We start from the raw sequence: 13539 nt of genomic DNA, 5'->3' as shown, positions 1-13539 counted from the left end.
ATAAAATTTTTGACCATAGAGGTAATTCCTAGATTTGGCATACCATCGCAGATTAGCTCTGACAAAGGCTCAGCGTTTGTTTAAAAAAACAGTGAAAACAGTGTTACAGTAACTGTGCATAAAGTAGAGATTTTGATGTGTTTATCACCCTCAGTCACAGGGAATGGTGGAAAAGCTAAATGGTACCTTTAAGGCTAAGCTTAACAAAATTTGTGCTGACACTAAACTCATTTGGGTAGATGATCTACCTCTTGCACTAATGAACTATCGCATGCAGACTAACTGAAATATGCATCTAACATCGCATGAAATGCTTACGTGTCGACCCATGTCTGTACTTATAACTGAGAAGTCCTTATGAAGGACTGCTGCTGGAGTAATTGCAGATGGAACTAAGAGCATATATGTGATAACTAACTGCTAGGTATGAAGCTATCTATTCACAGGATCAGAGCTGGGCACCGAGAGAGGAGACACAAGTTCCTTGTCCAGTGACTCCTGGAGACAAGGTGTGCTTAGGGGTGTTCGAGCCCAGAAGGGAAGGGCCATACAAAGTGAGCACCTAGATTAAGACCTAGGAGAAAAGAGGAACAGGTGATCGAAAGGGACGATACAGTGGCTGACATCTAAGAAGAAAGAACAAGCCAAGACATGAGAGAGGGTCTAAATGAAGGTAAGGGAGAACCAATGCCAGTCTCAGGCGATGGCAAAGAAGAAGGTCAGTCAGGGGTCATACCAACAGAGCAGGAGGAAAGAAGGGATCCTGCTGCAGAGAGCAGTTCTGATGAGCCTGATACACCTGCTGAAGGAGAAAGAGGCCCAAGGAGACATCCCTTCCAAGACAACCTTTCCACAATTGACTTTTCAGCCCTTGACTGCTCTCCAAAACTGTACTGAACTAGAGCTGAATGAGACAATCAGTACAGATTGGATATCTGATCAGCTGCAACAGGATGGAACTAATTCCAGTTCCTCAAGTAAGGACGAAGAGGCCTGATGAACCATATCCTGGGTGTAAGTGCTAGCCTAAACCTCCCCCCAAGGGTGACCCCCTACGATACACAAAGTATCTGAGTTGAAGAAAAACATTGCTAAGACAGGATTGCTGAGAAAGGATGTGATGGATTTTTTATTTTTGCTTTTTCCATTTTTCTATTTTTTCTATCTTTTCAATTTTTCTAATTTTCTATTAAAATATAATCAAGTGTGATTAGAAACAGGGTGAGCACTGTCTGACTTACATTGTACCCGAACTGAGAAAACTTTTTGTATTCATGTTTATTAGTCTATAATTGTATCAGCCATATGGGCTTAATAAACTGTGTATTCTACATAACCGTGATAACCATGGGCAAGTGCTAAACCAAATGCATGCTCACGCTTACAAACACTGTCTTGATTTTTGTGGTTAGGGAAAAGGAAACAGAATCTTTTACTCCTTTCTAGCCAGTGGGAGTGGAGATGTTTGTTTCTGTTCTCCAGAGAGAGTGGTTTCAGGATTTGATCATTGGTAGATGGCTGATGGGATCATACATTGATCACTAGCTAGTGTTAAAAAAGGGACTGGATTGTGAGATTACTCTCTCGAGCTAGGTGGGACTTAGTAAGGCCCAGAGGGGGAAAATATATAGAAATATTTATGAAGTGTAATCAATATGTGTAACTAACATTTGGATATGTTAATGAAGTGTATTCAATATGTATAACCAACATTTAGAATTATTACTTAAGCATAATCGAATAATCAGTATTAGTTAAAAAGCATAATCTATATGTATGATCAATATTTAGAATAATCTAAATCCACAAAACAATGTTTGATCAAGTTGCATTCTAGGTGTTTATAGAGTTAGATGAATTCTGTGTATTACTGTACAATAATTGTTTTTTCTGTATCAGACTGTATCTTCCTCCACAGAAGCAAATTACTTTGAGGCCAGAAACCAATTAACGAGTTAGGATAAGGCCTAAGAGTGTCAGGGACAAAAAGAAAGAAAAAAAACAAATTCTCTGACTGCTTGAAACCTTTTTTATTATTATTTAAAAAGAAACTTTGTCCTCATAAAACCTTTTTAAGAAAAACAACTAACTGCGCATGCTCCACAAATTTAAGATAACAAGTAGATATGAATAATTAATTGTGGCAAAGGAGATTAGTCTGTTTTAATGAGGATAGGCAAAAACCCCGCCTAAGATGAGTACGCTGTGGAGAAAGGTATAAAAAGAACTGTGTGTGTTTGCATAATACAGACTTTCTGCAGACTGTCTCATTTTATTTTTCAATAAAAATGTATTTATTTTTTGACATCTACTAACTCTCTGTCTCTGAAGTTTTTGACTTAGGCTGGAAAAATTGTTATCCATGACAGTGTCTAGACTAAGAGGCCAAAATATATTCTCTCAAGTTCACTTAATGGCTGAATTTTATTTGTTTGTATATTGTAGCTTGTTGAGCAGTATTTTTCTTTTACTTGTCTACTTGTTTAGTCTTTTAGTGTTTGGAGAAACATATCTCAGAGCTTCTCATTTGAGTGAACAGACTAAGAGGCCAAAATAAATTTGCTCAAGGTCACTGAATCGGTGAGGTTTGTTTGTTTGTATATTGTAGATTGTTGAGCAGTATTTTTCTTAACATGCTAGTTTTCTGCTTGTTTTGTCTATTAGTGTTTGCAGAAAAACGCCTCAGTGCGTTTTACATTTGTGTGTAAAGACTAAGAGGCCGTTTTAAATTATACAGATGTGGGCATTGAAAATGCACGTCAAAGGCAAAGGGATCCTGTGATTTCATGTGGTGTCACGCACATGCTGCGGGCACAGAAAGACAAGACCAAAAGGGGGCAGTCATGTTTCATTTGAACAAACACGGCTTATGTAAATACAACGTATATTCTTTTACTAACCAAACAGTGCTGTTTCTTGTACTGAAGCCCATGGTCTGCTTGTGTTTGGCCCGTGGATCTACGAACCTCTCTCAGAACCATTGCGTCACAAGCAGCAGAACACGTTAAACGTTGTCAAGCCAGAAAAAATGGAATGTGTGGTCGGTTAGATTTAAGAAACAATATTACGAATGGTTTACATAAAAATATTATGTTTCTCATCAAAACATATGATAAACCTAATTTAAAGAAGTTTAATTTAAAGAAGTACAAGTTTGAATTATATAAAGTGAACATGATCAAGTCACGTAGTACAGGTCCAATAACTATAGTATTTAACATTGCTAAAATGTGTGTGCTAGTGTAACGTAATTGACTGTAATGGAGGTTGGATGGATGCAAATGCAGGTAAGAGCTTTATTATTGAGAGACAGGCAGACAAATCCAAATTGTGAAACATAGACATGGTCATAAAAAGGCAATATGTCAGGTGATCAGCAAACAGGTATAAATGAGGCAAAGCAAGAATCGAGAACAAGAGTGAGAACAAGATCAAAATAATAACACATGAATAGAGAAACAATGGCTTGATATACAGAAACTCACATAATACTTTGCGACATACAAGATACACGAGGGGTTTACATAACAAACGTAATCAGGGGTGAAACACAAAACAGCTGAGACTAATCATGACACATACGGGAAACAAGCAGTGACAATATGGGGCGGAGACAAGACAAACAATAACAAATGCACATGTCAATAGTAAACAAAGTCCGTGTCACTGAACACCCAAAAGCGTGCTCTCACTTAGAGCTTGTGCATCAAGCTTGCACATCGAGCTCTAGCATCAAGCTTGTGCATCGAGCTCGTGCATCGAGCTCACGCTTCAGATTTCCTGCATGCTCCAGTGCTAGCTCGAGGGGAAATCATGACAGAACACACTCCCCTCCCCTGGCGGTCCTGGCCCTCTGGGCAAAATGTCTTCAGCTGAACAGAGAGACTGAACGGCATCCTCAGATGAGCAGAGAAGCTGAGCAGCGTCCTCAGCTGAGCAGGGATGTTGAGCGGCATCCTCAGCTGAGCAGGAAGGCAGAGCAACGTCCTTAGCATGGCTGAAAGGCAGAGCGACATCCTCAGTGGAGCAGGGAGACTGAGCGGCATCCTAGGCTGTATAGGGATGCTGAGCAGTGTCCTCAGTCATGCAGAGAGGCTGAGCATCATTCTCCATCGATTCTCAGGCCTGTGTCAGCAGACTCGGTCATGAGCAGAACTTGGGTGGACGTGCCAGCAGACTCGGGCAAGAGCAAAACTTGGTTTTACATGTCAGCAGACCCAGGAGTGAGCAGAACTTGGTGGTCCATGTCAGCGACCATGGACTGGAACTTGGCATGTAACGTCACCTCATCGATCTCAGACTGGAACTTGTCATGGAAGGTCACCTCGTTGACCTCTAGCTGGAATTTGGCATAGGAGGCCGCCTCGTCGACCTTGGTCAGCAACGTGATTTGGGAGGCTGTCTCTTCGACCTGGGATAGTAACGTGGCTTGAAAGGCTGCCTCGTCGACTTAGGACAGGAACGAAGCTTGGGAGGCCTTCTTGTCAACCTGGGACATGAACATGTCTTGAGAGGCCGTCTCTTCGACCTCTGACAGGAACTTGGCTTGAGAGGCCGTCTCTTCGACCTGTGACAGGAACTTGGCTTGAGAGGCCGTCTCGTCGACCTCGCACAGGAACTTGACTTGAGAGGCCATCTCGTCGACCTTGCACAGGAAATTGACTTGAAAGGCTGTCTCATCGACCTCGCACAGGAACTTGACTTGAGAGGCCATCTCATCGACCTTGGACAGGAACATGTTTTGGGAGGCCGTCTCTTTGACCTCAATCAGGAACTTGGCTTGAGAGGCCATCTCTTTGACCTCGAACAGGAACTTGGCTTGAGAGGCCGTCTTGTTTACCTCGGACAGGAACTTGGCTTGAGAGGCCGTCTTGTTGACTTCGGACAGGAACATGACTATATACTGGAGCTGTGGAGATGAGACAACCTCATGGGTCTTGTGCTGGAGCTCTGAGGAGGAGGTCAACATGTTTACCGCAGATGAGTGTTCTCATGCAGATGAGCTCTGGAGATGAGGACACCACGTTGTCCTCCGGCTGGAGCTCTGCGGGTGAGGCCACCTTGTGGGTATCAGGTTTTAGCTGTGGGGAGGAGGTCGCTATCTGCTTTTGCTCTCTTGTGGAGTCGTTTGTGGGTATGCCAGCTGCTTTTAAAGCATTCCTGGTAGCAGAAATATGATCCATGGATCCCAAGATTACTGCATGTAGGACACTGTAGTGTGGCTTCTTTACAGCAGCCCTTGGTCTTGCATGCCTGTATCACCCCTACTGCCGCCCTGTCAGCCTGGCGCTGGAGCTGAACTGTGAAGGTGGCCCTGTCGATCGACTTATAAAAGGTGTCAAATGACAAATCAATCTTGCTCGTCACACTGACTCTACTCAAAAGTTGATCCAGGTTGTAGCTCTGCCCTAGACACCCAAACTCCTTTATGAATAGTTCTGCAAACTGAGTTACATTTTTGAGGGCACTTGACCCTTTAATGGCCAAATGCTCCACCCAATCATGGGCCGGGCCATAAAGCCAGGACACAATGAACCCAATCCACTGCCTCTTGTCTGGCTTGGGGTTCATCAGGCTCAAAAAGTACATTTGGCACTGGAACATGAACTGCCTTGCATAGCTGCCCAATCCATAATTCAGGTCCGGAAGTTCTGTGTCTGTCCACTGGGGAAACTGGACTGACATGAATGGTGGCCAGACATTCCTATGTACACTGGCTTGATGCTCTCCTCACTCTCCTGCTGCATCCATAGTGGGCTGAATTATTCTGTCACATGATTGACTGTAATGGAGGTAGGACGGATGCAAATGTGAGCTTTATTATATGAGAGACAGGAAGACAAATCCAAATCGTGAAACATAGACATGGTCATAAACAGGCAATAGATCAGGTGATCGGCAAACGGGCATAAACGAGGCAAAACAAGAATTGAGTGCGAGGGTGAGAACAAGATCAAAACAATAACACATGAATCACGAAGCAAATGTATACGGAAACTCGCATAATACTTTGCGATGTACAAGATACACGAGGGGTTTAAATAACAAATGTAATCAGGGATGAAACATAAAAAACCTGAGACTAATGATGACATATACATAAAATAACCAATGACAATACAGGGCCGGAGACGGGACATAAATCATAACAAATGCACGTGTCAAAAGTAAACAAAATCAGTATCACTAAAAACCCAAAAGCGTGCGCTCAGTTAGAGCTCGTGCTTTGAACTTGTGCATCAAGCTTGTGCATCGAGCTCACGCATCAAGTTCGCACTTCGGGTTTCCGAGCACGCTGCATGCTACAGTGCTAGCTTGAGGGGAAACCGTAACAGACTCCCTTCCCTGGTGGTCCTGGCCCTCTGGGCAAAATGTCTTCAGCTAAACAGAGAGACTGAGCGGTGTCCTCATGACAGCAAGTGGTAACTTGGTAACTTGGTAACAGCAAGTGGTAACGTGCCAGCAGTGGTAACATGCAGGGTGTAGTAAGCCAGCAACTGTGGTTTGAGCCTCAGTTCAATTGAAAGAGTTGATTTAATGACTGTTTTTTTTTAAACTGTAGAAAGTTCCTCAAAGTAGCATTGAATGAATTCCAACTTCTCATTTCTTGCCTATGGAAACCTTTGTTCTTTTCTTAGATTTAAAGTCCCACTATTGAAAAAAACTGGTTTAAAGTGAACACAGAAGTCCACACACTGAAAAAAGCTATTTGAATTTACTTAACTCAAATTTGTATATAGGTTCCACATGATTGAATTGAGTTACACTAACATAATATGTTTTCGTACATCAAACGTGATTTGATCATATATTTGTTCAATATCCTGAATAAAATTAAACTCCACCTAAGCTCAGGATTGAACCACGGTTGCTGGTGTTCTGCAACAGCCACATTACCACTGCGTTATTCTACCACACACATTTTTTTATATAATTTAAATACTATAGTTATAGTACCTGCACTGTGTGAATTGATCAAAATTAAACCAAACATTCAAACAATTTATGCATAAATTTTAACATCTGGCAACATTTATCAAATGTTGATAAACATATGCTGCAGTGGTCTGAATGCAGACAAAACAATCACTCACATTTTTAGTGGCTCAGTCCTGGAGAGGCAGAAGAAGTGAGCATGGATGGAAGCAGGACAAACACACACACACACGCGCACACACACACGCACACACAGAGACAGTTCTCCATTTAGTCTGAAATTCAGGATATTCCATTCATTTTAATCAGATCCCAAGTAACCAGTAACTTGCTACTTGAGTAGACTTCTCACTGGATACAACATAACATATTATTTTGGCTATGTTTCCTATGATTCCTTGGCTCAAGACGATTCCACTGGAATCTTTGATGACATTTTCCGTCATGATAATTTTTCCGCAATTTTGAATTATTTTGAAAAACCTACTTTTTCAAACTCGTCCTAGATGGTTCTTCCAATTTTCACCAAAATTGGCTTATAAAGCAATTTCAAAAAATGCTAATATCTTTTGATTAATTTTGCCTATTGTAATGACACTGGAATTGATAGATTTCATGAGTCAAGCCGAGAACTATGATAGCAATTATCCCAATTTGCACTCGTTTATGTTAATAACTTTTGAGCCGTGAGTCCTAGAAACAAAATTCTTTCCCTGTCTGATTCCTTGGCTCAAGATGATTCGAGTGCACCCTATGATGTTAATTTTAGAAATTTGGAATTTTCTGAAAAACCTACTTTTTTTAAATCATCCTAGGCTGTTTGTCTGATTTGTACAAAAACTGGTGTGCATCATTTAGAGGCATGCTGGACAAAAAAATTATTTGCAGAATTTTGAAAAACCACACCATTTTTTGAATGAAGTTTCAATGAATTTCACGAAGAACACGCAAAACTGAATTTGAGGCTGCATCTCCACGACACTTTGACGGTGGTGAAACTTGGTAAGTGTCATCAACATTAGGCCCAAAATCAACATTTTGGCACACTGCCCCCGACTGGTCAGGAGATAGAAAAAAGTTTTTGGCTTATAACTCTTGAACGTTTTTGGCTTAAAATCACGCAACTTGTCTTTTTATATTCAGTGCAACATACAGAGTGCGTTGATACCAGATTTTCTTTTGCCAGCTATTTTTGGCATTGGCCATTTTGAATATTGTCTCGAAATGCTGTATTTCACTATCACACTGGTGTATCATTACAAAACTTTATAGGTGTCATCAGTACAATCCCCAACAGACATTTAAAAAGTTTCAGGACAACATCAGCTTGTGATAAAAAAAATGACACTTTTTCTAAAAATGCTGATCTGCTTAGCCATCATATTTGCTGTTTGCAGCTTTTCACAAAAATACAAGGAGCTGAGGCTGTATCTCTGCAACTCTTTGATTGTTAATTGTGATGCAACTATGTTTCACTGTTACTCTCACAATACCATATCAATTTGGTTGACAGCACCTCTTTTGGTCAAAAGTTATATAGTTAGTTAGTTCCGTCCGCGCAGCGGGGCGCATCGGGCAACAAGCATTCGTCAGCGGGCTCGGTCGGAAGCGTCGATTTCCACATCTTCCCACTTGACATCGAGCGCTCGTAGATCCTCCATGAACGTTCGTCGCCAAGTATTCCGCGGCCGCCCTACTCTTCTCTTCCCTCGTGGCGGCGTCCAGCGCAGCGCGATCTTTGCGTGGCGGTGGTCAGACATCCGTAGAATGTGTCCTGCAAAGCGCATTCTTCGCTCTACGACCATTTCTGCCAGGCTGCGGGAGTTTGTTCTTCTTAGAATTTCTTCATTTGAAATACGATCACGGTATGATACACCGAGTATTCTTCTCAGGCATCGTTGTTGAAACACATTCAGCTTGTGGATGACTGCTCTCGAGCTCTTCCAAGTTTCAGATGCATAGATGGCGGTTGGGATGATGATGCTATTAAACAGGCGAAGTTTGCTGTTGGTGTGGATAGTTCGCCTAGCCCAAATCGGTTGTAGCTGTTGGAAGACTGCAAATGCTCTGCCGATTCTGCGATTGACATCCACGTTAGTCCCACCATCCGCAGCCACAATGCTGCCAAGGTAGGTGAACTGTTTGACTTCTTCGATCAGCTGGTTGCTCACCGTGATCCGCACCGGCGTCATCCGGCCGACGGCCATGACGTTGGTCTTGTCAGTGCTGATCCGTAACCCAACTTTGGCTGCTTCGTGCTCCAGGCTAGTGGTCATCTCCTGTAAGACTTTCCCATTCTGCGCCAATAGCACAATATCGTCGGCGAATTCCAGGTCGGTCAGGCGTCCCTGGCCTGTCCACGGAATTCCAGACGCTGGCTGTGTTAGTGCTCGTCGCATGACGAAGTCCATCATCATGAGGAAAAAGAATGGTGAAAGAATGCAGCCCTGTCTGACTCCAGTCTCGATGGTGAAAAAGGCAGTATGACCTGTGTCCGTCCGGATGCAACAGCTAGAATCCTGATATAAGTTCTGGAAAATGGCGATAAACCGCTGTGGAATGCCATATAGCCGTGCGATGTTCCAAAGCGATTTCCGGTGGACGCTGTCAAACGCCTTCTTAAAGTCTATAAAGTTTACCAAGAGCGGTTTCTGATATTCGGAGCTTTGTTCAATGATGTTTCGAAGAGCAAAGATTTGTTCAGTGCACGACCGACCGCTTCTAAACCCGGCCTGTTCGTCCCGTAGAGCCTGATCGACTGCTCGCAGTATCCGTTTGAGGAGGACGAGACAAAATACCTTGCCTGGAACAGACAGAAGGGTGATGCCTCTCCAATTGTTACAGTCTGCGAGATTACCTTTCTTAGGTAATTTGACGATGACACCCTGTCTCCAGTCATTTGGGACACGTTCCATGTGCCAGCAGTCATTGAGCAGCGTAGTGAGCACCCGTACAACTTCATCACCACCCGCTTTCAGCATTTCTGCCGAGATTTGGTCAAGACCAGGTGCTTTGTTGTTTTTCAGATGACGAATCGCTGCAGCGACCTCAGCATCCATGATGTCGCTCATGTCCACTTCCAGCTCACAGGGAGGAGGAAAGACTGTAAAGTCGTGCGTGGCTACGGGAGCCGGCTGGTTTAGGGTGTCTTTGAAATGTTCCACCCAACGCGCGTCCTGCTCTTCTTTGCTAACTAGCATCCTGCCGGTTGTATCCCTTATCGGCCCAGTGGAACCGCTTCGGGCCCGAGTAAGATCTCTGACCACACGAAAAAGAGTCCTGCTGTCACCCTGGTCCGCAGCCAGTTGTGCTTCAGTGCCCTTCCGGTCCAGCCAGTCCTTCTTGTCTGCTCGGCAACTCCTCTTGACCCTGCGGTCGAGTTCTCGGTACGCCTGCGATGCTTCATTTCGCTCCTCTTCGGTCTTTGCTTGATCGCGCTGACGTTTCTTGACCCGTCTTTCATCGAGCAACGACCATGTCCGGTCCTGAATCCACCGTTCTCGCTGCGTTCCACGCCGTCGACCAATCGTTCTCTCTGCCGTCTCTACGGCAGCATCCTTGATCTGTGCCCATTGTTCTTCGATGCTGGCCGAGTTGTCAAGAATCTGGAATCGATTAGCGAGTTCAATGTGGAAGTGCTCGGCGTTCACGCGGTCCTTCAATTTCTCGGAGGCAAATGACCGAACGGTGTTGCGTCCGGCCACTCTTTTCAATTTTAGTCGGATTGAAGTCACAAGCAAGTGGTGATCAGATCCGACGTCGGCGCCGCGAAAAACCCGTACGTCACGTAAAGCCGAGCGCCACCGTCGATGGATGCATACATAGTCGATTTCATTGTGAGTGGCCCCATCTGGTGACCGCCACGTCTTTTTGTGAATCCGTTTGTGAATGAAATATGTATTCCCGATGCAAAGGTTGTTAAGATTGCATAGGGATAGGAGACGCTCTCCATTATCGCTCGTTACTGCTGCCGATCCATGAGGTCCGATCACGTTTTCCCAGCCCTGCCGGTCGCTACTGAGTTGCGCATTCATGTCGCCAAGGAGGATCTTTATGTCATGGTTGGGGATAACCGTGATTGTGTCTTGCAGCTGGTCGTAGAAGGCGTCCTTCTCTTCATCATCTGCCTCATTTGTCGGTGCGTAGACTTGAATAACAGTAATTTTAGCATGGCGAGACTGAAATCGGGCGGTAATTATGCGATCACTGATCGGTTTCCATCCAACGAGTGCCTGTGCCGCGGTTTTGCTCAGGACCATCCCGACACCGTGCACGTGATGTTCTTTGGCTCCCGAATACAGGACGATCTTCCCGTCGCTTATCATTTTTCCATTACCCGTCCACCTCATTTCGCTGACACCAAGAATGTCAAGCCGGTAATTGTCGAATTCGTGCAGAAGCTGCTCCAGTCTCCCACACTGGTACAACGTTCGCACGTTCCAGGTTCCAATTCGTGTGATCGTATTGGCGTCGAGTATCCCATTTTGCATCGGGCGCTGGACGACCTTTCGGCTTTGCTCCAGCACCGTCATCAAGGGAGAAACAGGGTCATCGCGCCGGTATTGTTTAGACCGCTGGTTTTTGCTTGTTGTTTCCGTAGCAAGATAGATTTTACGGGATCAGGGTGCTAGCCTGATGCCCAACCCTCCTCCTTTTTCACCCGGGCTTGGGACCGGCGTCGGCGGAGATCAAAAGTTATATGAATGTATAATATACATTATACATTATTATTATACGGGTCTGATCATAGTTACAGTACTGATAATTTCATTTAAATAATTTGCAAACTATAAGGAGAATTACTTACTCATATATTATACAAAAGTTATATGAATGTATAATATATGAGTAAGTAATTCTCCTTATAGTTTGCAAATTATTTAAATGAAATTATCAGTACTGTAACTATGATCAGACCCGTATAATAATCATTAATGTTTTCACTGAAATTGTCATTGGCACTTACGCTCTGAATCTATCTGAGAAGTTGGCTGCAAGCATGACCTATTAGCTGATGAATATAATTAAGTTTTAAAAAAATGTGTAGAACCTGTTGTCACGAATTGTGATGGAGCAGAGATAGGACAGATGCAAGTGCAGGATGAACAGTTGTTTATTTGAAAGACAAACAGGCAGACAAATCCAAAACGTGATCCACAACGTAATCCATAAACATGCAAGAGGTCAGGCGATTGGCAAACAGGCATACACAGGGAAAGGCAGGAATCTAGGTCGTGGTCACGGAAAACAGGGTCGATAAACAAAACAAGAAATGAACTATGACGAGGGACTGGAAGCGGATAATCCAGCGTGAACTAACTCTAAACATGGACCGTGACTATGACTATGATACGAGCTTGGCTGGCTGGCTGGCTGGCGTTACCACGACATAGTTTCCTGCCTTGCCCCGTTTATACCTGTTTGCCGATCGCCTGACCTTTTGCATGTTTGTGGATTATATTTTTGGATTAACCTGCCTGTGTCTCTCAATAAAACTGTTAACCTGCGATTGCATCCGTCCTTATCTCCGTTGCGTCACGATACATGACAGCCATCTTGAAGACCAGATAAACAAACATTTCTTTAGGTAATTCAGGTAAATCTCATTATATATTTAATTATATATTTAAACTTTTTTTTTTTTTTTTTTTTTTAAATCTTGTTTAACAGAAGATGGCAGGATGTGGTTTAAGTTGCATGCTAATTTTTTATTTTTTCACCAATTGTTATTACTAGGCAGCATGGGCATAGTTTGTGGGGAGTCCTTATCCTCCAGCAGCTGAAAGATGTTACTAAAGATAATATATCTTTAGCAGAAAATTTATTCATTGGAATGAAAAATATATAGTTTTCTTCTTACTGTTAGCCATTTTGAATACCCAGTATCATGATCTGGCTACTATAACCCAAATGTCAAACTATACTCATGCTACAGTGACAACTGCTGTGTCAAAAAAAAAAAAAAAAAAGACTAGAAGTGCTAATTACCTCTTTCTTTGAGTCTTTACGGTTTTGGGTGTTTCTTAAACATTTTGGTTGTGTGTGTGTGTTTTCAATTTTATGCTCTTTCCATGCAGTGTATTGATACCTGTTTCTTACATTCTTTGCATGTGCTTGTACATGTGGATATTTTTAAGTGTTACCACTGCTGTTTTCTCACTTTTGTTCCTTCTCTCTGTTCTCTGCCCTCATTCAGTTTGACCTTCTCTCTCTTGGCTGCTCAATCTCCCAAGCCTGGATGAATATCTACATCAGCTGGCACATTTGGCAGTGGACTTTACAGCTCTGCCTGTCACCTGTACTCCCATAGTTTCCTCATCCTCCTGCTTGTTGTATCATTTGTTGGTTCGAATTTAGCCTATTACCCAAAAGACTTCTTAATATCATTACAGTTCTACTGTCCTGCATATCCTACTATTCTGTTTTTTATAGAGTTTCTCTATTACTATAAGATATTATTAAAGTTATTCATGTGTGTTTATGTATGTTGTGTCTACTTGCCCGCCCTTGACTGCACGAGTGTGTGTGTGTTTTTAGCACTCCTCAGCTCGTACACTTCTTTTTGACTTTTTTTGACTATTACTGCTCTTAAATTGCTCGTAA

At 43.0% G+C, this 13539-nt stretch overlaps 1 protein-coding gene across 1 annotated transcript; it reads right to left on the bottom strand.

Moving 5' to 3' along the window:
* Positions 1-4201: 4201 nt before the first annotated feature.
* LOC128629569 (uncharacterized) lies at positions 4202-11622 on the bottom strand. The gene is made up of 4 exons (XM_053678239.1): positions 10188-11622; positions 9108-9233; positions 4976-5081; positions 4202-4449 (listed from the first exon to the last, which is right to left on the bottom strand). The coding sequence occupies exons 1-4, from the start codon at positions 11466-11468 to the stop codon at positions 4202-4204; spliced, it is 1761 nt and encodes a 586-aa protein (XP_053534214.1). The 5' UTR covers positions 11469-11622.
* Positions 11623-13539: the final 1917 nt, after the last annotated feature.

The sequence above is a fragment of the Ictalurus punctatus genome, chromosome 4 (assembly GCF_001660625.3).
Source record: "Ictalurus punctatus breed USDA103 chromosome 4, Coco_2.0, whole genome shotgun sequence".
In the NCBI taxonomy this organism is placed as follows: domain Eukaryota; kingdom Metazoa; phylum Chordata; class Actinopteri; order Siluriformes; family Ictaluridae; genus Ictalurus; species Ictalurus punctatus.
Note: the sequence above shows the minus strand (reverse complement) of the source record. Positions and strands in the feature narration are given on the sequence as shown.